This window comes from Salmo trutta, unplaced genomic scaffold (assembly GCF_901001165.1).
Source record: "Salmo trutta unplaced genomic scaffold, fSalTru1.1, whole genome shotgun sequence".
NCBI lineage: Eukaryota > Metazoa > Chordata > Actinopteri > Salmoniformes > Salmonidae > Salmo > Salmo trutta.
The window spans coordinates 114,461-135,354 of NW_021823073.1; the positions used below are offsets into that span (position 1 = coordinate 114,461).

Sequence of the window (20,894 nt, forward strand, 5' to 3'; positions counted from 1 at the left end):
AGTGGCGTTTTAAAAAGTCATTGACGATCTAATCGCTAACTTTGACGTCGTCTCAGACTGACGTATGTAGTGAACAGCACAGTGGAATAATTCAGTTGGTCAGGCAAATATACACCGTAAATGGGTTGACATTTTAGGCGATTATAGAAAACAAATTAACGCACTTAATTTAAAAGTTACAAAAGTACTTTATTGCAATTTATGCACAAAACAAAAATCCAAGGTTCAAAATGATTTAGTCACTTGCCTCAATCAAAGCAGAAACAATACCAAAGGAAATCCTTATTTAGACAGGTGGAAAAGATCCCCTGCTTTACCAAGTGCATTTGTTGAAGACTGTCCACCTGCATGGTTCAGTGGCATGTCACTCAGATTATCCTTTTATAAACAACTTCTATACACTTTGGGCCAGTTTCCTGGACAAAGAGTGCCTAGTCTTGGACCAAGAAGCACATCCATTGAACATGTTTTAAGTTCAGGACTACGCTTAATCTGTTCAGGAAACCAGCCCTTTGTACCTGTAAGGGCTGCTTGATCAATATACCAAACCCAGAAGAAAGCTTCTATATGGGAAACAGAATGTCTGTCAGGTAGAGATGGAGGCTACAATGTGAAATACTGTACAAGAGGAGAGACACCAGGTGGTGAGTTGGGCCGGGGTAAGGTGGGGTGGAGTAGGCAGTTACGACCCTTGACCCTCCAGCTCTGAAGCAGGGGTGTCAGGCTCCTCATCATTATAGATGTTCTCAGCCTAGAGAAGGAAATTGTTACATCAGTTCACAGTTAAAGGATTTACAATTACTAACTGATTAATGGGATCAACACAGACTTATTGAATTAGCTTTCAACAAAAAAAGGTAGACAAAAGTTATAAAACCACCAGGGTTAAGTTTTGTTAGTGCTGAAGCAAACGTGGTACTTTATTTCTCGACGACAGCGTACGCACCATTTGCCAAACCTGCATGATGTTATCCTCGGAGACGGAGCAGATGACCCATGGCTCGTTGGGGTTCCATGTGAAATCAGAAATCTTCGCTGTGTGTCCTCCATGGATGAACTGACAAGATAAAACAAGTCCGCAGGATGAGTAATATGCCAAAATATAACCTCCCTACAGGCCACCTGTCCCATTGGCTACTCTCCTATTGCTGTTTATTTAAAAGCTTAGGGGTAGGGTTGCAAAACTCAACTTTCCCAAAAATGTCCCGGGTTTCCCAGAAATCCCAGTTGGAAGATTCCTGGAATTCTGAAAGAATAGGCTGGAAATCCAGGTAATTTTCAGGAAAGTTGACAGATTTTTGCAACTTTACTAAGGACATAAAGGTTATAATTGTGGATGATGTGTCTATCCCTCACCAGGAGTTCTGGAGGTCCGTCCTCTGCATCTTCAGCAGACTGTTCCTCTCCGATTTTACTGGGGACCAACAAGACAAAACCATTTCAACTACAACATTATCATCCTATCAGACTACAGTGTTGAGGAACCCCCCCGGCAATTCGCAATTCAGATGAGCAAACTAACCAAAAAGGCTAGTCCAGTTAACGTGCTCTGCATTCGTCAGTCTTTACCTGAGATCCCATACGTTGAGCCTTCTATCTGTGCCGCTGGAAGCCAGAATGGTTTCGTTGTGAGGGGACCATTGCACCTGCCAAAGAAGTCAGTAAAGCACTGTCAGTGCAATAAACTCCAGCTCAGCACAACGTCTACGAGGGACACCAACACTTGAAAAAGAGATGTAAATCAATGCGACTACCCTGGTTAAATAAAAACAAGTTGAATGGGACACCAACAAAGCCTGGTAACTTATCCAGACTCCCAACTCTTGATTCAGAGGGATTGAGATTGTTTACTATTTATGGAGTATTACCTGGAAGATTTCATCCTTGTGCGATTCGAAAGAGTGGAGCTTCAGTTTGAGGTTACGCAGATCCCAGAGAGCAACAGTCTGAGTTACAAAAGGAGGAAGAAAACATTTAAGCAACGGTAAATAAATGAAAACATTTTTGGACTACTGTCCAGTATGAAATACACTTCTTGGTCATGTGATTTGTGACCTGAGCACTTCGTTTCCACCATTGTGCACGACACTCAAGCACTTGATGTGAGACAGTGGACGGACTGATTTGATTTATTTTTGTTGATAAACACAAAAAAGGTACAGACCTTGTCTGCAGAGCCGGTGGCTAGGATGAACTCGCTGTAGGGGTTGAAGGACAGACAGTTGACCTCTGCAGTGTGGGCATCCACTGCATGGCTGGGCTTGGACGTGTTGTTGGACCGTGTGTCCCAGCTGAGACAGAGATGTTAAAGGTTAATGACAGGGGTTCCCAAACGTTTTCCACTCGCCACCCCCCCCTCCCTTCCAGCATTGGGGAACATCCCGCGCCACGTCTATATCTATTGGCACAAGGACTGTTCATGACACCAACTGTTCATACCCCTCTTGTTGGTGGAGAGAATTTCAGGTTTAAAGCTTATTTAGTCATGGGGTGCAATTAACATTTTGCTGTTTTAAAGCTACTTGTTTTGCAATTCTATACATTTTGCCATGTGTATTCATGTGAAATGACTGACAAATTACAATATCTATGGGCTAAAAAAAAAATCTTTAAAAAGCATTAGCTGACATGGGCTAGTTGATCTGGACCTTTGACAAGTTCTAAATAGCTCTACGGTATGCAATGATGAAGACTGATTTCAAAATTGCACATTTTAGTATTACAACTTTCAAGAGTAAGTTTAAAGCCATTCTGAGTTCCTTATAAATAAAAACTGAATTAAGGGACAGACAGTTAAGAGAATCAGATCCATCCAGTTTAATTGAAGTAACTTTTCCTTTGAGAGATCTTGTGTGGAAAGGTTAAGGCTACACACGGTACATAAAGACACTGGATGTAATGATTAGTTACAGCTTGAAAGTATCACATTTTGTGTGAAAATTCATTGAGAGCAAAAAAAGGATAAAAGAGAAGGCTCACTTACATCATGAGTTTCTGGTCGTCGGCCACAGAGCCAAACAGTGATTCATGGAGCAGGTGCCAGGACACGTCCTCCACCACTGCAGTGTGACCGGTGAAGATTGTCTTAGCATCCACTATCTTCCCCTCCTTAGGACCAGCACCAATGTCCCACAGGCAGATCGTCTGGAGATTAAACATTTCAGTGCACTTCTTATTAACAATATATAGTAGTTCATATAGCATTTGTCTAGATCTAATGAGTTTTCTTAATAACAATGCAAAAACGCTTTCATTTTCAGTGAAAGCCACAATGTAGCTTGAAATTATTAAAATGCACAGGGGAAAATGGTGCGCTGACGGAGTGTAGAGAGACACTTACGTGGTCATCAGAAGCACTGAGCAGGTTGCCACTGAGGTTGGGGTTCCAGGACAGGCCGTAGCCCTCCTTCTGGTGGCCCCGCAGGCGCAGGTCTGGGCTGCACTCACCACTGGGGTCTATGACAGGGAGAGACAAGATGGTAGAAAAATGTTAGAAGACCAGAAAAAGGTAAAATACATATCAAGTTACTACTTTCAGGAACCAGATTTATTTTTTCCTGGTTGGATAGAACCGTTCCAAAAGTGCAGACTCAAACATCTGAATCACTTCCAATAGCATTTTGATTTGTTTTTAAGAGCAGTGATCTATTTACCAGATGTGTATTATATTGTCTTACCTGGTTTGGAAGGGTGCTTGGTGTAGTCAAAGACCAGTACGTCTGAGGTGGGGGTCTTGGTAGCAATGATGCAGGGGTTCTGAGGCATGTACCTGGCCCGGTTCACTTCACCCTCGTGGTTTATCTTGATCTCAATCTCTATCTTTCCACTCACTGATCCAAAACCTCCAAATTCTGAGGAAGAAAAACTGCATGTTCAGCATATTTTCTCAAGAGATAAAATGTTTACTGTGCCGGTAACATCTTGACTTATAATATGCATATAAGGCCAGATTCCCAGACACAAAAAACACCCAATGGAAAATGTCTATTAAAATGATTTTTAAATCCAGGACTAGGCTTAGTCTGTGTCCGGGAGACCATCCTCAAATGTAGATGATTTTTTTTGGAGAGAGAAGAGACCAGACTACGACCAACATACCTGCTCCTTTTTCGCTGTCGTAGTGGGAAGCATCAAACTGGGCGTCATCGTTGGGGACCTGCACGCTGGCGATCACCAGGTGATTCTGCTCATCTGACGTGTGAGTTCCCAGTACCAGTCTGTGAACCGCGTAGTCCTTTCCATCCGGCCTGCACAGGGAGACAGGCACATTAAATACTGCCACTGTGTGTGTGTCTGAAATGGCACACTATTCCCTAGAGTGCACTACTTTTGACAAGAGACCTATAGTCAAAAGAAGTGCACTGCTATTTCAGAAGTAGACACCACATGGCAAAATAACATGCTTTTCTAGACTGCTATTTCAGAAGCAGACACCACATGGCAAAATAACATGCTTTTCTAGACTGCTATTTCAGAAGCAGACACCACATGGCAAAATAACATGCTTTTCTAGACTGAACTAGAATGGCAAGGAAGGACAGGTTGGTAGAGAGAAACAACACGATGTTCAGTATATTAGGTAGGTCAGCACACAGTTTATATGTTGAGAGCAGCAAGAGGAACAGAAATGGTGACGTAGCATTGGCTACTGTACCTGTTGACGTCAGGTAGCCACTGCACAGTGAGACTGGGCCACTCCAGCGCGTGGGTCATCACCAGGTCATAGAGGAAAGGAGTATTCTTCTTCCAGATTTTATATTCTTCATTGATCACCCGCTCCTCAACTGCATCGTCGTACACTAGAACAGTGAAAGAAGCAACACTTCCATAAGACTACAATGGATTTACCGCAGTTACTACCAAGGCTAGCGTAACGTTGGGATTTACTGCATTCCTGTACCCTCGGGCCAGTTGTCCCTCATTTGCATGTTACACAAGCAAGCGGGCAGGCTGTCAATGTTGAACTAGATAACTAACCATTTATTTAGCAGCATAGCTAACTAATAGTTTATCTAAATTCTCAATTTATGGAGCACAGATAGTAAACCCAGGCCGAAAGTATGCAGCCTGTGCTGGTTAGCATAACTAGCTAACAGACCGCACTTTTCATTTGGCTATGCATCCAGCCGCGCACACAAAGCATGCATGAAATGAACCGAGCCCATCAAATCTTTACCTTCTTTATCCGCCATGTTTGGGTTTTGGGTGCTCCCGCAATTGTAGGTCACCCGTGGGTTTGCCCGAAAGCAAGGTAACTAGGTAGCTATTTTATATTATTCGCAAAAGGCCAAAACACAGCGGAATTTGTTGACCACTCAAAATCCCTCTTTCTTTTATGCGCGCATCCGAGGATGGCGAGCACAGCGCATGCGTCCTCACAAACACGTAGTAACGGCGCGTGCGCAGACATGACCAGGAAGTTATTTATCATCGAACAATCTAAAAAATTAAATCGTTCGCGGAACATTTTCGAAGACAAATGTAAACGTTTATGGCGACAGTACAGCGGAACGATTCATACGGTGCAAGTCATATTCGTTTGAAACGATTTTGACAAACATTTCAAACGAAGAGGGAAATGTTCAACTTTGACCCCTGACGAATTGAATGAGTTTTCTGCAAAATGGCAGCATCAATTCCTTCTGCGGTGTCCGTACCGTCATTGGGGTATGTTAAGATAATTGGCGTTAATCTGATGTTGTTATGTCATGTAAACTTAATTGATATGCATGGTGGTGCCAAACAATCCCACCGTAGTGCTGTAAGCTAGTTAGATACGATAGTCAAGTAGATAACTAACGTTAGCAAGCTCGCAGTGACTGTGTTGACAAACACTCAATAGATGGTAACTTAGACAACCCATGCCTTGTTATATTTCCCCACAGTCAAAAACGCAGGGCATCTTTGAAGAAGAAAGAAAGAAGAAAACGAAAACGCCAAGCCCTTGCCAAAGCCCAAATCAGAGAATCTGGTGGTATGTCACAGTGGTTTTATTTGAAAATCCTACATGATATTCTCTCTACTACGAGCCAGCTGTTTATCAGCATAATTCCCGACGGGGACTATGTATTCTGAATGTCTAACCATCCACTGACGAGCTCTAATTCATCTCCCTAAACACTTAGAAAATGGAGATGATTCTCCACCAGAACAAGATGATGATGAAGAGGAAAGGAAGGCTGAGGAAGAAAGGTAGCAAATATTTCTACAGTTATAAGTTGATAAGCAATGGCCATTTTTTTTCACGGTCTGTAATATTGTTTCATGTGTCCTGTATTCAAAAAATTGTCAGTCTCCAGTCACCCAAGTCATAGACTGTTCTCTCTGCTACCACACGGCAAGCTGTACTGGAGCGCCAAGTCTAGGACCAAAAGGCTCCTTAATTAACAGCTTCTACCCCCAAGCCATAAGACTGCTAAACAATGAATCAAATGCCCCCCTTAGTTTTTACACTGCTGCTACTCACTGTTTATTATCCATGCGTAGTCACTTTACAAATTACCTCGACTAACCTGTACCCCCACACATTGACTCGGTACTGGTACCCCCCTGTATATCGCCTCGTTATGTAAATGTGTTGTGTTACTTTTTGATAGATAATTTTTTTAAATCCAGTAAATATTTGTAACTTTTTTTGAACTGCATTGTTGGTTAAGGTCTTGTAAGTAAGCATTTCACGGTAAGGTCTACACTTGTTGTATTCGGCGCATGTGACAAATAAAATGTGATTTGATTCAGACGGCGACTAGACCAGGAGTGGCTGGAGAGGGAGAAGCTGGCCCAGCAGGAATTCAGACTCCGGTGGGAGAGGGAAGACGCTGCAAGGAAGAGACAGGAGGAAGAAGAGGTACAGAACTCACAATGTAGAATGGCACCCTATTCCCTAAGTTTAACCAGAACTCAGGCCAAAAGAAGTGCACTATAAAGGGAATAGGGTGCCCCCCCCCCCATGCTTCACTGAAATAATGTCTGTAACCGCTTTCCATGTCTGCAGGCGAGGATAAAGCAGGAATGGGAGGCCCAGCAGAGGAGAGAAGAAGAGGAGAAGGAGCAGAAGCAACAGGAGAAGAGAGACAGAGAGGTGAACCGTGCGCCAGGAGGATAAACGCACAATGGAAGAGCTACATATCCTCTTCCTTTTGTATTTTGGTCACATAGTGGTTTTAACTTTTTAAGAAATATTACACAGTAATGTGTCTTTTGTGTGTGAAAGAAGTGTTTTGCCTCAGACATCCACTTGTATCCACGTGTTTTTCCTTAACTGTGATACACGCAAAGACCTTAACTAAGATGCACACAAAGAGGGACACTCCTACAGGTCTGTGCTGCCATGGGACAAGGATGTATCTTTTATCTCTGGATTTGTTTCCTTATGTCATCTGGTTATTCTCATACTGCTCAGGGACAAAATACACACACACACCTTTGCAGTTCTTATGTCTAGTGTCTTTGTACAAAGACATATTTTGTGGCTCACTTTCAACCACCGGTAAGAGATTCTTGACTTGCAGTAACAGATATCCAGATATGCCACTGCAGGTTTTCACCAGCCCATCCTATGTTTGCACCATTTATAGGAAGCTGTACAGAAAATGTTGGACCAGGCTGAGAGTCAGGTATGAAAAAACAAACCAAATGCATATTGCATACCAAGTTTATGTTTGGAAAACAGTCTTGACCATCTTTGATGGAACATTTTCTGTAAACCAGTTAGGTGTTACACAAGGATGAGTTTGCAATTATTAAAGAAACTAACCTATTCTACTTCCTGTTTTGAGTGTAGCTGGAGAATGGGGGTCCCTGGAGAAACCCCGAGGCTCCAGATTTTGGTACGGAGCAAGACCGGGCTAACTGCCCCTTCTTCCTCAAAACTGGAGCCTGCCGCTTTGGCGACAGGTTGGTAATGGTTCTAAATAGGAACACATTTAATTTTTTACTGTATTTTTATAATTATAATACATTTTTTTATTATTTGTATTATTTTATAATTTTTTGTTTTTAATATTATTATTATTTTTAGCTAGGATAGTCCACCACCATTTTCCAGGGAGTCCTGGGAAGTGCATTCTTGTTAATTTTCCTCAAATGAGGCTCATCTTTCAGAATACTGCATAGCACACAGTCATTTGTATACCATATCCTCTTTATATTAGCGTTCAACTAATGAACTCTTCTGCTTACCTGATTGGTCAGGTGCTCCCGTAAGCATGTCCACCCCCCGGCCAGCCCTACTCTGATGATCCGGGGGATGTTTGCGACTTTCGGGATGGACCAGAGGTCACGGGACGACTACGACACAGACGCCTGTTTGGAGCACAGCGAGGAGGAGGTGCAACAGCAGTTTGTGGATTTCTATGAGGATGTACTTCCTGAGTTCAGGACTGCTGGCAAGGTTGTGCAGTTTAAGGTGAATGTGATGTTTGTCTTGCTGGACTGGAAGGAGTGATTCAATGGAAATGAGACCTATCCACTCTGAGGGGCAATGAATCAAACTTCTCTCTCGTTTTGTCTCTGTCTTCAGGTCAGCTGCAACTTTGAGCCACATTTGAGAGGAAATGTTTATGTCCAGTTTGACACGTAAGTAAACTAAGCAACTTGTGAAAATGGTCTGATAAGTTTTGTAGGTGAAGAAACAATGGTGTTTCTCAATTTTCAGTAATCAAGTAGTGTATCTTTACGGTCTATTTTCTCTTTGCTGCCTGTGTCTTTAGAGAGGAGCAGTGCAGAGAGGCCTTCATGATGTTCAATGGAAGATGGTACGCTGGTAAACAGCTCCAGTGTGAGTTCTCTCCTGTCACCAGATGGAAGACTGCTATATGTGGTGAGTGAATGGAACACAAAAGTACAACTGAGAACCACAATACACCTACCTACACTGATTTTTACAGAATTATGCTAGTCATAAGTTGTGTATACTAGTATTTGTTTGATTGCCGTGATCCTCCACAGGTTTGTTTGACCGACAGAAGTGTCCGAAAGGAAAGCACTGCAACTTCCTGCACGTGTACCGGAACCCTGGAAATGAGTTCTGGGAGGCGGACAGGGACCTGCACATGTCCCCCGACCGGGGAGGAGGGGGTACAGGGTCTTTCGCTGGGGGCCGGTTCTCTGAGAGGAGTAACCGCTCCTCCTGGACCGAGAGGTCACAGAGCCGACGGGGGGAGAGGAGCAGGAGGAGTAGGAGCAGGGAAAGCAGAATAGCCCAAAGGAGAGCTAGTGTTCAGAGTGACAGGTCCTGGACCAGTCGTACCAGTACAAGACCCAGGTCGAGGAGTAGGGACAGAGATGGGAGAGACAGGAGCAGAGATAGGAGGGACAGAGATGGGGACAGAGGCAGGAGCAGGGACAGAGACAGGCGGGATGGGAGCAGAGACCGAGGTGGGAGCAAGAGAGAGGGGTGGAAGGGTTCACCCACAGAGGCTAGTAGGGGGAGATCCAGATCAGCCAGCCCCGGAGAGTCCTCCAAAAGGAAGAGACAGGGGAGCAGGAGCCCCAGAGAGTCCTCTAAGAAGAAGAGACAGGGGAGCAGGAGCCCCAGAGAGTCCTCTAAGAAGAAGAGACAGGGGAGCAGGAGCCCCGGAGAGTCCTCTAAGAGGAAGAGACAGGGGAGCAGGAGCCCCGGAGAGTCCTCTAAGAGGAAGAGACAGGGGAGCAGGAGCCCCGGGAAAACATCCCAAAAAGACAAGCAGCCAGCCGACGACAGCAGCACCACAGCGCCATCACGCCACAAACACTCCAAAAAAAGCAAAAAGAAGAAGAGCAAGAGGAGGAAACCTAAGAGGGACAAAAAGAGTCAGTCGCCTGGGGGTCAGAGTTCATCTGCAGAGTCAGGGAAGGAGTCTTTGGACGAGGGGGAGGAGAAACCCTCTCCAAACCTTGACAGCAGTACACAGACTCCTCATGATGTAGACAACACTACCCAGAAGACTGTGGATGTAGACAACACTGCCCAGGAGACTGCTAGGGTAAATGCCATACTGTTGTTGTCTGAGTCTCTTGATAATGCCAATGCAGTCTCTTCAGACATACAGACCCAGGTCAAAAAGGAGGCTGAGGATCCCTGTCCACCTATTGTCCCCTCTCCTAGCCCTGGGGATGTGGACATCGCTCAGACTCCTGGGGCCACGGACAACACACTCTCCCCAGACCTCCATAGTATCTTCCTCAAGCAGGAGTATCCCTCTCTACCCAGTGTGCCTGAAGAGGAATGTGAACAGGATCGACCTGAGACGCTGCCTGATTCTCCTGACGAACCATAGTGGAATTAAATGTGTTCTGTATGGACTTCACCGTGACTGCTATGGCCATTTTGAAGGGTACACTGTTTATGCATTGTTTTCATTTCAATGTTCACCAATGTACTGCTCAACCTAGCTTTTACGAATGTTAGTTTGTTCCGGATGTAAGATGTGACAATTAAATGTTTTTATACATTATGTATATTTTTATTGCCAAAGGTAACTCGAGAGCATTTGCTCTTTGACCTCCAATTGAACCTTGTTTCTTCCACACACACTTTATATTTTCTGTGAAAAAAAGGCCAGGCAAAACAACCATTCTGCTAATCCATAGACATTTATTGTTTTAATGATTTACAGTATTTGAGAGAACTGAAGTAGTGACAGTTGTCTGTGTAAAAGAAATGCAATACTTTGAAATGATTCATAATGTACATAGGAGCAAGACATGGTGCCCTATTCCCTATATAGTGCACTTCTTCATAGGGCTCTGGCCAAAAGTAGTGCACTATGTAGGGAATAGGGTGCCATTGGGGATGTCACCACAGTTAAAGAGCAAATACAGTACAAGCTGACATATACAGAGAACATTAAATGTCCTAACAGGACACCATTCTGGTCATTGGTAAAGGAGGAGCAGTCTGTACGGCAGACAGGGAATTGCAACAGGTTTAGGCTTCTTTAACCCATGGTTTTTGTAAACAATTCAATAACTGGTCATGTCCGTGTGCACTAAGCACAGGCAGTGATATAGTGGGAGTACCTCATGATTTGTGCTTCAATTGTCACAACCTTCCTCATAACAAGTAGCCTGTTATGATTCAAACTGAATATTCCAGTTTCACGATCGCTTCATGAACAGAACAATTCAGTTCAGAACCAGGCTACGAAACAAGCCCTAAATGCATTTTCATTGACAGTTAAAACATTGTGTGACGAATAGAAGTTTGATTAGTAACAGAATCCCTTTTTGTTCATTTTCACTGGTGTTACTCTTCCCTTGCCTTTTAAAGCATGCAGAGTGGGCAGAGTCCCCAGTGGTACTCTTCCCTTGCCTTTTAAAGCATGCAGAGTGGGCGGAGTCCCCAGTGGTACTCTTCCCTTGCCTTTTAAAGCATGCAGAGTGGGCGGAGTCCCCAGTGGTACTCTTCCCTTGCCTTTTAAAGCATGCAGAGTGGGCGGAGTCCCCAGTGGTACCCTTCCCTTGCCTTTTAAAGCATGCAGAGTGGGCGGAGTCCCCAGTGGTACTCTTCCCTTGCCTTTTAAAGCATGCAGAATGGGAGGAGTCCCAGGTGTGCTTGTGCTGTCTTCCCAACTGAACGACATAGGAGGTAGCAAGGCAGCACAAAGATCTGGGACTCAGGCTATACAAAGCAAGGCTTGGGTCAATTCCATTTAAATTCAGGAATACACTGATATTCCAATGCACATTTCCTTCAAAGATTTTCAATGAGTAAAAATTGTAAATTGGTATTCTTTCTTAATTGATTGGAATTGAAATAGAATTGACCCCAACCCCGAGAGAGCACATTTTTCCCTAAACACCATTTATCTTCAAAACGATATGATTATAACACAGTGTTCTTTGGTCAAACAATGAAAGAATGAACATGAATACTTTAAACTGTAACACTTCTTAAAAATACTGACATCGTTTTGCTTACTTGTGAACATCCCATTTAAGTAAAATGGGGTTTCTTACTCTTTATGATATACTTTGAATTGTTTTAAGTTCTCGAGACTAGACTGAAGTTAAAATGCCCGTCACAGACATGTCATGTACAACAAAACACTGACTTAAGGAAGGTGGGTGAGATTTCAGTTATTATTGGTGTAGTTTGTGGCTACTGGCTGCATATACCCTAGGGGTTTCAAAAGGTGAGTGTTGACGAGGTACAAAAAAAGGAACAGACAGTTGGCACAAGTAACATTAACATAAGAGTTTTAGTACAAGACAACACTACATCATATTAAAGGAGAGAGAACAAGATGTTTGGGCCCCCGTGAAGAGAGAGAGAGTAAAGAGAGAGGGAGATAGTTGGGTCAGTGATGGAGGGAGGGAGTTTATGTCAGGCCAATCTCCTCCAGGACACTCCGTGGGGCTTCAGCTTCCTAAAGGAGGGAGGAAACAGACAAGAGGATAGGTGAGAAGGATAAGACACTCTAGTCAGTCTGAAGACGGACCAGTTTGATTGGTTTATGGAGTGCACACAAGAAAAAAGGTGTTTAAAGCCTAAATGCAATGACTTGAGTAACTGCTCCAACGCCACTATTAAATAAAGCATATCAGGTAGAGTTAACACTTACTTTGGCATCCTAGCAGGAGGTGAAGCACGGAGAGAGAGAAAAGCACTGTTTGAATACAACTAACCGCTAGAACAGCTGGTCTAAATCAGTGGAGGCTGCTGAGGGGAGGACGGCTCATAATAAAATGGCTGCAATGGAGCGAATGAAATGGTATCAAACCATGTGTTCCGCTCCAGCCATTACCATGAGCCTGTCCTCCCCAATTAAGGTGCCACCAACCTCCTGTGTTCCAAATGAGCAATAAAGGAAAGGCACAAAATGTCCAATCCAGACATTAGTTGTGGCTTCAAAATTGGGCTATTAACAAGGCATTTAATCAATAATAGCTCAGGCACATCGGTAGGATTGTCAAATGTTTTCCTGTTGACAGTACTTAGCACCTCTGAACAGAGTTGTCACACAGCGAAGTCCTCAGTCTCGTTAAAATACTCCAAACCAGAAGATGGCAATAGCGTTGTTTGGCAATGGATGTCCGTGTGTGTTGCTTTATGGTCTAGTCTAGTCAATGTTAGCTAGCTGCACTAACGTTGCTACTGTTGTAGAATGCCCTTTTTGATACTAGCCAGATGGCCACAGCTAGATAACGAGCTAGCAAGATATATATATTTTTAATTCACTCTCCATAATCGCATACAGCCCATACAGACTTTTAGCTAGCTGGCTAACCTTAGCTAAATGGTTATCATGATTCGCTAGCTAGCTAGGTAAAGGGACTCTCGGCAGACAGCTACAGGCTGCTGCTTCATGAAAACTAATCCATAGTGATTTAATTATGTTACTAGCGACAGTGGCCAGATAGCTAGCTTGGTAAAGCATTTACTGTGTAAGGACTTGAATAGCTGAATTCCTTCTAATTCCAAAAGATTCATTGTATTGTGAGCATGGATTATAGGAGAGGATAAGGTATTCATTGTTTAATTATTTTATATAGGTCTAATTACAGTATTGTGTGCATTGTGCTGCACTGACCAGCTCATTCGTTTCATATGATGTGTATGACTGCCAGGCTCAGTAAGCGAACCAATAGATGGTTGTTTAGCAGAGACGTGTTTGTCTGAATTCGCTGGTTAACGCACCAGCCAAGCTTGTTCTGGGAGAGCGCGATCCCTCTTTCATTAGACTGTTCACAACATGGAAACTATATTTCAACGAAAACATCAAATGTGCACTTGTCTCTCAAACACAAAGGGTGTCCATAACGCGCTTTGGTGATTGCATTTCACTTCCTTTGTTATAAAATACATTTTACCAAGACAAATGTGATTCTTCATATTCTCAATCGTTCAGTGGGGTCTTTCTCTAACATATCACTAACACTATATCCAAAAAGTCGGATTTCGTACCCTAATACATCCCATAATAAGCACCGAGCTCTGTTGACAGAACAAGATTGAACTAGTTGAATAGTAAGTAGGTGGCTCGTTTCATTGTTGCCATCTGACCATCCAGAATCACAACACGTCGCCTTCTGTCCCATTGAAGCGCTCGCATCGATTCTGTCACATTGTTAACCAAGCCTTGTTTAAAACTAGTAAACATCAAACCTAAAACAGAAATAATCCTTCTTCGAGCACAAACTCTTTAGCTACACGTAAAAGATAGAAAGACTTGCCCTGGAAAAAAAATATTATGCAGCTTTATTGTTTTGGTTCGAACAATTCTGATGAAAAGGGTGGATTAGACCGGAAAAGTACCCCCCCACACTTTTTTTGTCACTCCTGCCCCCCCCACCCCTGTCTGGCAGTCAGATTCTCCAGTGTTTCATGCTGATGGTAGTCATGAATGAGAGCTGAATAGTGAGTGAAGCCCTCTTTATGAACAGAGGCACTGAGAGCTCAGACAGCCAACCCTGGGGAGGTTCCCACAGCTCAGTCATGTGGCTGTGGATGCAGGCAGTGAGAGCTCAGACAGCCAACCCTGGGGAGGTTCCCACAGCTCAGTCATATGGCTGTGGATGCAGGCAGTGAGAGCTCAGACAGCCAACCCTGGGGAGCTTCCCACAGCTCAGTCATATGGCTGTGGATGCAGACAGTGAGAGCTCAGACAGCCAACCCTGGGGAGGTTCCCATAGCTCAGTCATGTGGCTGTGGATGCTGGCAGTGAGAGCTCAGACAGCCAACCCTGGGGAGGTTCCCACAGCTCAGTCATATGGCTGTGGATGCAGGCAGTGAGAGCTCAGACAGCCAACCCTGGGGAGGTTCCCACAGCTCAGTCATATGGCTGTGGATGCAGGCAGTGAGAGCTCAGACAGCCAACCCTGGGGAGCTTCCCACAGCTCAGTCATATGGCTGTGGATGCAGACAGTGAGAGCTCAGACAGCCAACCCTGGGGAGGTTCCCATAGCTCAGTCATGTGGCTGTGGATGCTGGCAGTGAGAGCTCAGACAGCCAACCCTGGGGAGGTTCCCACAGCTCAGTCATATGGCTGTGGATGCAGGCAGTGAGAGCTCAGACAGCCAACCCTGGGGAGGTTCCCACAGCTCAGTCATATGGCTGTGGATGCAGGCAGTGGAGCTCAGACAGCCAACCCTGGGGAGGTTCCCACAGCTCAGTCATATGGCTGTGGATGCAGGCAGTGTGAGCTCAGACAGCCAACCCTGGGGAGGTTCCCACAGCTCAGTCATATGGCTGTGGATGCAGGCAGTGTGAGCTCAGACAGCCAACCCTGGGGAGGTTCCCACAGCTCAGTCATATGGCTGTGGATGCAGGCAGTGAGAGCTCAGACAGCCAACCCTGGGGAGGTTCCCACAGCTCAGTCATATGGCTGTGGATGCAGGCAGTGAGAGCTCAGACAGCCAACCCTGGGAAGGTTCCCATAGCTCAGTCATGTGGATGCAGGCGGTGGGAGTGCCTGGAATACCAATGCCACCGACAGGCTGCCAGACGAATAACATTAGCCTAAATACAGTAGTACTATAGACAAACACTTTTAACGCAAATCTAAAGTCAAGAATGACATATAGGAATCAGAGAGATGGAGAGAGAAAAAGGCCATACCACCAACTCATCCAGGACATAGCCCAGAGATGTCATCATTACACCAACTCATCCAGGACATAGCCCAGAGATGTCATCATTACACCAACTCATCCAGGACATAGCCCAGAGATGTCATCATACCACCAACTCATCCAGGACATAGCCCAGAGATGTCATCATTACACCAACTCATCCAGGACATAGCCCAGAGATGTCATCATTACACCAACTCATCCAGGACATAGCCCAGAGATGTCATCATTACACCAACTCATCCAGGACATAGCCCAGAGATGCCATCATTACACCAACTCATCCAGGACATAGCCCAGAGATGTCATCATTACACCAACTCATCCAGGACATAGCCCAGAGATGTCATCATTACACCAACTCATCCAGGACATAGCCCAGAGATGTCATCATACCACCAACTCATCCAGGGCATAGCCCAGAGATGTCAGGGCCAGAGCAGATCCCCCTGATGGGAGTCTTACCTCCTGCAGCAGGTCGGCCAGCTCTATAGCCTTCAGTACGTTCTTCTTGGAGGTCAGGGTTAGATGTTAGGGGTCAGTGACGAGTCTTACCTGCTGCAGCAGGTCGGCCTGCTCTATAGTCTTCAGTACGTTCTTCTTGGAGGTCAGGGTTAGTGTTGGGGTCAGATGTTAGGGGTCAGTGAGGAGTCTTACCTCCTGCAGCAGGTCGGCCTGCTCTATAGCCTTCAGTACGTTCTTCTTGGAGGTCTCCTGAGCCTCTCCTCCTAGCAGGAACTCATCCAGGATGAAGTAGGCCTTCTCAAAGTTAAAGATGATGTCCAGCTCACACACCTGACATGGAGACAGACACCAAGAGGGAACACATTGGAAGATTAGTTCTCCTAGTCCAACATATTTATTCCAAATGGTAAAGAGATTTGAACAGCTCCATTAGACACAGGAACACCCAGACCCTGTTCCAATAACAACATGTATACTTCTTCCCCATCTTACAGACCACTGAGAGAACAGTATAGCCACTGTCATAAACACAGATAACAACATGTATACTTCTTCCCCATCTTACAGACCACTGAGAGAACAGTATAGCCACTGTCATAAACACAGATAACAACATGTATACTTCTTCCCCATCTTACAGACCACTGAGAGAACAGTATAGCCACTGTCATAAACACAGATAACAATATGGCCACTGTCATAAACACAGATAACAATATGGCCACTGTCATAAACACAGATAACAATATGGCCACTGTCATAAACACAGAGAACAATATGGCCACTGTCATAAACACAGAGAACAATATGGCCACTGTCATAAACACAGATAACAATATGGCCACTGTCATAAACACAGATAACAATATGGCCACTGTCATAAACACAGAGAACAATATGGCCACTGTCATAAACACAGAGAACAATATGGCCACTGTCATAAACACAGAGAACAATATGGCCACTGTCATGAACACAGAGAACAATATGGCCACTGTCATGAACACAGAGAACAATATGGCCACTGTCATGAACACAGAGAACAATATGGCCACTGTCATGAACACAGAGAACAATATGGCCACTGTCATGAACACCAACAAGAACACAGAGAACAGTAGCAGTGTGAAATATGAAGACTCACACTGCCAAAGTACTTATCCAGCAGCTCTACGTATCTGTGGATGATCTCCAGCGTGATGAGCTCATTGTCCTGATCCTCCACCGCACAGCAGAAATACAGGCTGGCGTATCTGGAAGACAGGATAACACAGGGATAAGCAGCAGAAATACAGGCTGGCGTATCTGGAAGACAGGATAATACAGGGATAAGCAGCAGAAATACAGGCTGGCGTATCTGGAAGACAGGATAATACAGGGATAAGCAGCAGAAATAAAGGCTGGCGTATCTGGAAGACAGGATAATACAGGGATAAGCAGCAGAAATACAGGCTGGCGTATCTGGAAGACAGGATAACACAGGGATAAGCAGCAGAAATACAGGCTGCCGTATCTGGAAGACAGGATAACACAGGGATAAGCAGCAGAAATACAGGCTGGCGTATCTGGAAGACAGGATAATACAGGGGTAAGCAGCAGAAATACAGGCTGGCGTATCTGGAAGACAGGATAATACAGGGATAAGCAGCAGAAATACAGGCTGGCGTATCTGGAAGACAGGATAACACAGGGATAAGCAGCAGAAATACAGGCTGGCGTATCTGGAAGACAGGATAACACAGGGATAAGCAGCAGAAATACAGGCTGGCGTATCTGGAAGACAGGATAACACAGGGATAAGCAGCAGAAATACAGGCTGGCGTATCTGGAAGACAGGATAATACAGGGATAAGCAGCAGAAATACAGGCTGGCGTATCTGGAAGACAGGATAACACAGGGATAAGCAGCAGAAATACAGGCTGGCGTATCTGGAAGACAGGATAACACAGGGATAAGCAGCAGAAATACAGGCTGGCGTATCTGGAAGACAGGATACACAGGGATAAGCAGCAGAAATACAGGCTGGCGTATCTGGAAGACAGGATAACACAGGGATAAGCAGCAGAAATACAGGCTGGCGTATCTGGAAGACAGGATAACACAGGGATAAGCAGCAGAAATACAGGCTGGCGTATCTGGAAGACAGGATAACACAGGGATAAGCAGCAGAAATACAGGCTGGCGTATCTGGAAGACAGGATAATACAGGGATAAGCAGCAGAAATACAGGCTGGCGTATCTGGAAGACAGGATAATACAGGGATAAACAACAGAAATACAGGCTGGCGTATCTGGAAGACAGGAAAATACAGGGATAAGCAGCAGAAATACAGGCTGGCGTATCTGGAAGACAGGATAATACAGGGATAAGCAGCAGAAATACAGGCTGGCGTATCTGGAAGACAGGACAATACAGGGATAAGCAGCAGAAATACAGGCTGGCGTATCTGGAAGACAGGACAATACAGGGATAAGCAGCAGAAATACAGGCTGGCGTATCTGGAAGACAGGATAATACAGGGATAAGCAGCAGAAATACAGGCTGGCGTATCTGGAAGACAGGATAATACAGGGATAAACAACAGAAATACAGGCTGGCGTATCTGGAAGACAGGATAATACAGGGATAAGCAGCAGAAATACAGGCTGGCGTATCTGGAAGACAGGATAACACAGGGATAAGCAGCAGAAATACAGGCTGGCGTATCTGGAAGACAGGATAACACAGGGATAAGCAGCAGAAATACAGGCTGGCGTATCTGGAAGACAGGATAATACAGGGATAAGCAGCAGAAATACAGGCTGGCGTATCTGGAAGACAGGATAATACAGGGATAAGCAGCAGAAATACAGGCTGGCGTATCTGGAAGACAGGACAATACAGGGATAAGCAGCAGAAATACAGGCTGGCGTATCTGGAAGACAGGATAATACAGGGATAAGCAGCAGAAATACAGGCTGGCGTATCTGGAAGACAGGATAATACAGGGATAAACAACAGAAATACAGGCTGGCGTATCTGGAAGACAGGATAATACAGGGATAAGCAGCAGAAATACAGGCTGGCGTATCTGGAAGACAGGATAATACAGGGGTAAACAACAAATGCACTAACCTTGGGCCACATTCTGACAAACATATTTTCGTTCAGCAAGGATAATAACGAATAACAAAAGCATCAGATGGCCTTCACCATTCTGAGAATGAGTGCTGTAACAAAATGGCCCCCTGACTGAAAACAAAACCGTAAGGGTGCCTCCCTAGCAGGAAAGTCTTATTGAAAACCAACCTTCTAAACCTTGGCACAATTGTAGTATAGTGGTTTGAGACTATACTACAATTTACTTTTCAAAACCGGCAATTTCAGGAAGTGAAAACTTTAACAAAGATTGTGAAATTCCCTTCCTGAATTGACCTCAACACTATCAGATGGAGTCCACATTTCCCCCCATTAACCCCGTCTGTCTGTCTTGTAGATGATATTGAGGTCCCTCCACTCCAGGAAGGAGCACATCATTTCCCCCCATTAACCCCCTTGCCTGTCTGTCTGTCTGTCTGTCTGTCTGTCTGTCTTTCTTTCTCTGACCTCTTATAGACGATCTTGAGGTCCCTCCACTCCAGGAAGGAGCACATCTTGGGCTTGCGGGCTAGAATGGTCTGGACCAGGTCCCTGGAGATCTTCTTCCTCTCTTTGTCTGACAGGGGAACATACCACTTCTGCAGCCGCAGCTTACCCTGCCGACTGAACAGCAGCATGAACTGCATCTGGTGGGAGGGAGGAGAAAAGATGAGAGAGGGACAGGGGAGAGGACAGGAGGAGAGAGAGGGAGAATGAGAGGAGGATGGAGGAGAGGACAGAGGGAAGGGCAGAGGAGAGAGAGGGGATGGGAGAGAGGAGGAGAGATGGAGAATGAGAGGAGGATAGAGGAGAGGACAGGGGAAAGGGCAGAGGGAGAGGGGATGGGCGGAGAGGAGGGAGAGGGGATGGGGCGAGGAGAGAAAGGGCGAATGATAGGGGACAGAGGAGTGGGAAGGAGGAAGGTGAGAGGAGGGAGAGGGGATGGGAGGAGGAGGGAGAGGGGATGGGGCGAGGAGAGAAAGGGTGAATGATAGGGGACAGAGGAGTGGGAAGGAGGAAGGTGAGAGGAGATATGAGAGGAGACAAGGATCAATACAAGTGTAACAGAGGTGGTTTGGTGGGCTTTAGCTCATCGGGATGATTCCGTCTTAAGGAGCACAGGAGACTTGAACCCAGTCTGTTCAGCAAAGTGATAAATACAGAGGCAGGGTGAGAGGGTGTATGTTGGAGCAAGGAGGTAAAGTAGCAAAACATAAATGGTAGTTTGCTTACATAGCTAGTGAAAGGTCTTCTCCATAGTCAAGACCTCATATGGTCTTCTCTGTCTAACTATCTAGCCAACTGAGGATTTTCCTATCAAAACAGACATTTTCCCTGTCATATAACTAGTTAGCCTGGTTGTTGTTAGTTAGGTAGCTTATGTCCCTCAGTATATCCATCAAATTTGAGTGTAAAGCTAGCTCAGAGATGGACAGGGGAACAATCTTTGCGTAGCTAGCGCTAGCAGCTAACATGCACAGTAAGGATGTCTAGCTAGCTACTTTTTCAATGGCTTTTTGTGGACATTATCAGAAGCACAGGACGCTTTTTCGTTCAACATGTGCAATTGCAACGACTGGCCAAACAAATAAGGAGGTAAAACGTACCTTTATCTTGATTGTTGATTCAGATCTATTCAATAGAAATGTGCAGTCCACCCCGTGAAGTCGAGCGTTCAGAGGGGATGCAGTTACATCTATTTTGATTGGTTAACACATCTACTGTCCGGATTTTTGATTGGCTTAAAATCCGTTA

At 45.0% G+C, this 20,894-nt stretch overlaps 3 protein-coding genes across 9 annotated transcripts; 1 reads left to right on the forward strand and 2 right to left on the reverse strand.

The window, feature by feature from the left end:
• Positions 1-168: 168 nt before the first annotated feature.
• rbbp7 (RB binding protein 7, chromatin remodeling factor) lies at positions 169-5,357 on the reverse strand. 2 transcript variants are annotated; one of them, XM_029747626.1, is made up of 12 exons: positions 5,177-5,357; positions 4,655-4,799; positions 4,099-4,247; positions 3,678-3,851; positions 3,341-3,456; positions 2,984-3,144; positions 2,165-2,291; positions 1,869-1,946; positions 1,570-1,649; positions 1,357-1,414; positions 947-1,057; positions 169-751 (listed from the first exon to the last, which is right to left on the reverse strand). In XM_029747626.1, exons 1-12 carry the CDS (start codon positions 5,190-5,192, stop codon positions 683-685), a joined length of 1,284 nt encoding a protein of 427 aa, XP_029603486.1. In that variant the 5' UTR covers positions 5,193-5,357; the 3' UTR covers positions 169-682. The 2 variants fall into 2 exon arrangements, with proteins under 2 accessions (XP_029603486.1, XP_029603487.1); XM_029747627.1 differs by having other exon boundaries at positions 1,570-1,646; positions 5,177-5,356.
• Positions 5,358-5,387: 30 nt separating this feature from the next.
• Positions 5,388-10,436, forward strand: zrsr2 (zinc finger (CCCH type), RNA-binding motif and serine/arginine rich 2). 5 transcript variants are annotated; one of them, XM_029747619.1, is made up of 12 exons: positions 5,388-5,667; positions 5,886-5,974; positions 6,126-6,192; positions 6,739-6,847; positions 6,995-7,081; positions 7,578-7,616; positions 7,784-7,896; positions 8,194-8,407; positions 8,522-8,577; positions 8,712-8,821; positions 8,950-9,918; positions 9,949-10,436. In XM_029747619.1, exons 1-12 carry the CDS (start codon positions 5,624-5,626, stop codon positions 10,257-10,259), a joined length of 2,208 nt encoding a protein of 735 aa, XP_029603479.1. In that variant the 5' UTR covers positions 5,388-5,623; the 3' UTR covers positions 10,260-10,436. The 5 variants fall into 5 exon arrangements, with proteins under 5 accessions (XP_029603479.1, XP_029603481.1, XP_029603478.1 ...); XM_029747621.1 differs by having other exon boundaries at positions 8,950-9,469; positions 9,596-10,436; XM_029747618.1 differs by having other exon boundaries at positions 8,950-10,436.
• A 120-nt stretch (positions 10,437-10,556) lies between these two features.
• On the reverse strand, positions 10,557-20,832 carry ap1s2 (adaptor related protein complex 1 subunit sigma 2). 2 transcript variants are annotated; one of them, XM_029747628.1, is made up of 6 exons: positions 20,747-20,832; positions 19,608-19,786; positions 17,165-17,273; positions 16,213-16,350; positions 12,546-12,554; positions 10,557-12,350 (listed from the first exon to the last, which is right to left on the reverse strand). In XM_029747628.1, the coding sequence occupies exons 2-6, from the start codon at positions 19,784-19,786 to the stop codon at positions 12,303-12,305; spliced, it is 483 nt and encodes a 160-aa protein (XP_029603488.1). In that variant the 5' UTR covers positions 20,747-20,832; the 3' UTR covers positions 10,557-12,302. The 2 variants fall into 2 exon arrangements, with proteins under 2 accessions (XP_029603488.1, XP_029603489.1); XM_029747629.1 differs by lacking the exon at positions 12,546-12,554 and having other exon boundaries at positions 20,747-20,831.
• Between the last annotated feature and the right edge of the window lie 62 nt (positions 20,833-20,894).

Coding starts and splice junctions, on each gene's coding strand:
- rbbp7 (XM_029747626.1), bottom strand. Junction 3,457..3,677: donor CAAGCACCCTTCCAAACCAG/GTAAGACAATAT, acceptor TCCCTGTCATAG/ACCCCAGTGGTGAGTGCAGC. Junction 752..946: donor TCATGCAGGTTTGGCAAATG/GTGCGTACGCTG, acceptor TTCCTTCTCTAG/GCTGAGAACATCTATAATGA.
- zrsr2 (XM_029747618.1), top strand. CDS start 5,624: ATGGCAGCATCAATTCCTTCTGCGGTGTCCGTACCGTCATTGGG. Junction 5,668..5,885: donor GTGTCCGTACCGTCATTGGG/GTATGTTAAGAT, acceptor ATTTCCCCACAG/TCAAAAACGCAGGGCATCTT. Junction 5,975..6,125: donor CCAAATCAGAGAATCTGGTG/GTATGTCACAGT, acceptor CTAAACACTTAG/AAAATGGAGATGATTCTCCA.
- ap1s2 (XM_029747628.1), bottom strand. CDS start 19,786: ATGCAGTTCATGCTGCTGTTCAGTCGGCAGGGTAAGCTGCGGCTGCAG. Junction 17,274..19,607: donor CTCAAGATCGTCTATAAGAG/GTCAGAGAAAGA, acceptor CCTGTCTTCCAG/ATACGCCAGCCTGTATTTCT. Junction 16,351..17,164: donor TGGATAAGTACTTTGGCAGT/GTGAGTCTTCAT, acceptor TCTCCATGTCAG/GTGTGTGAGCTGGACATCAT.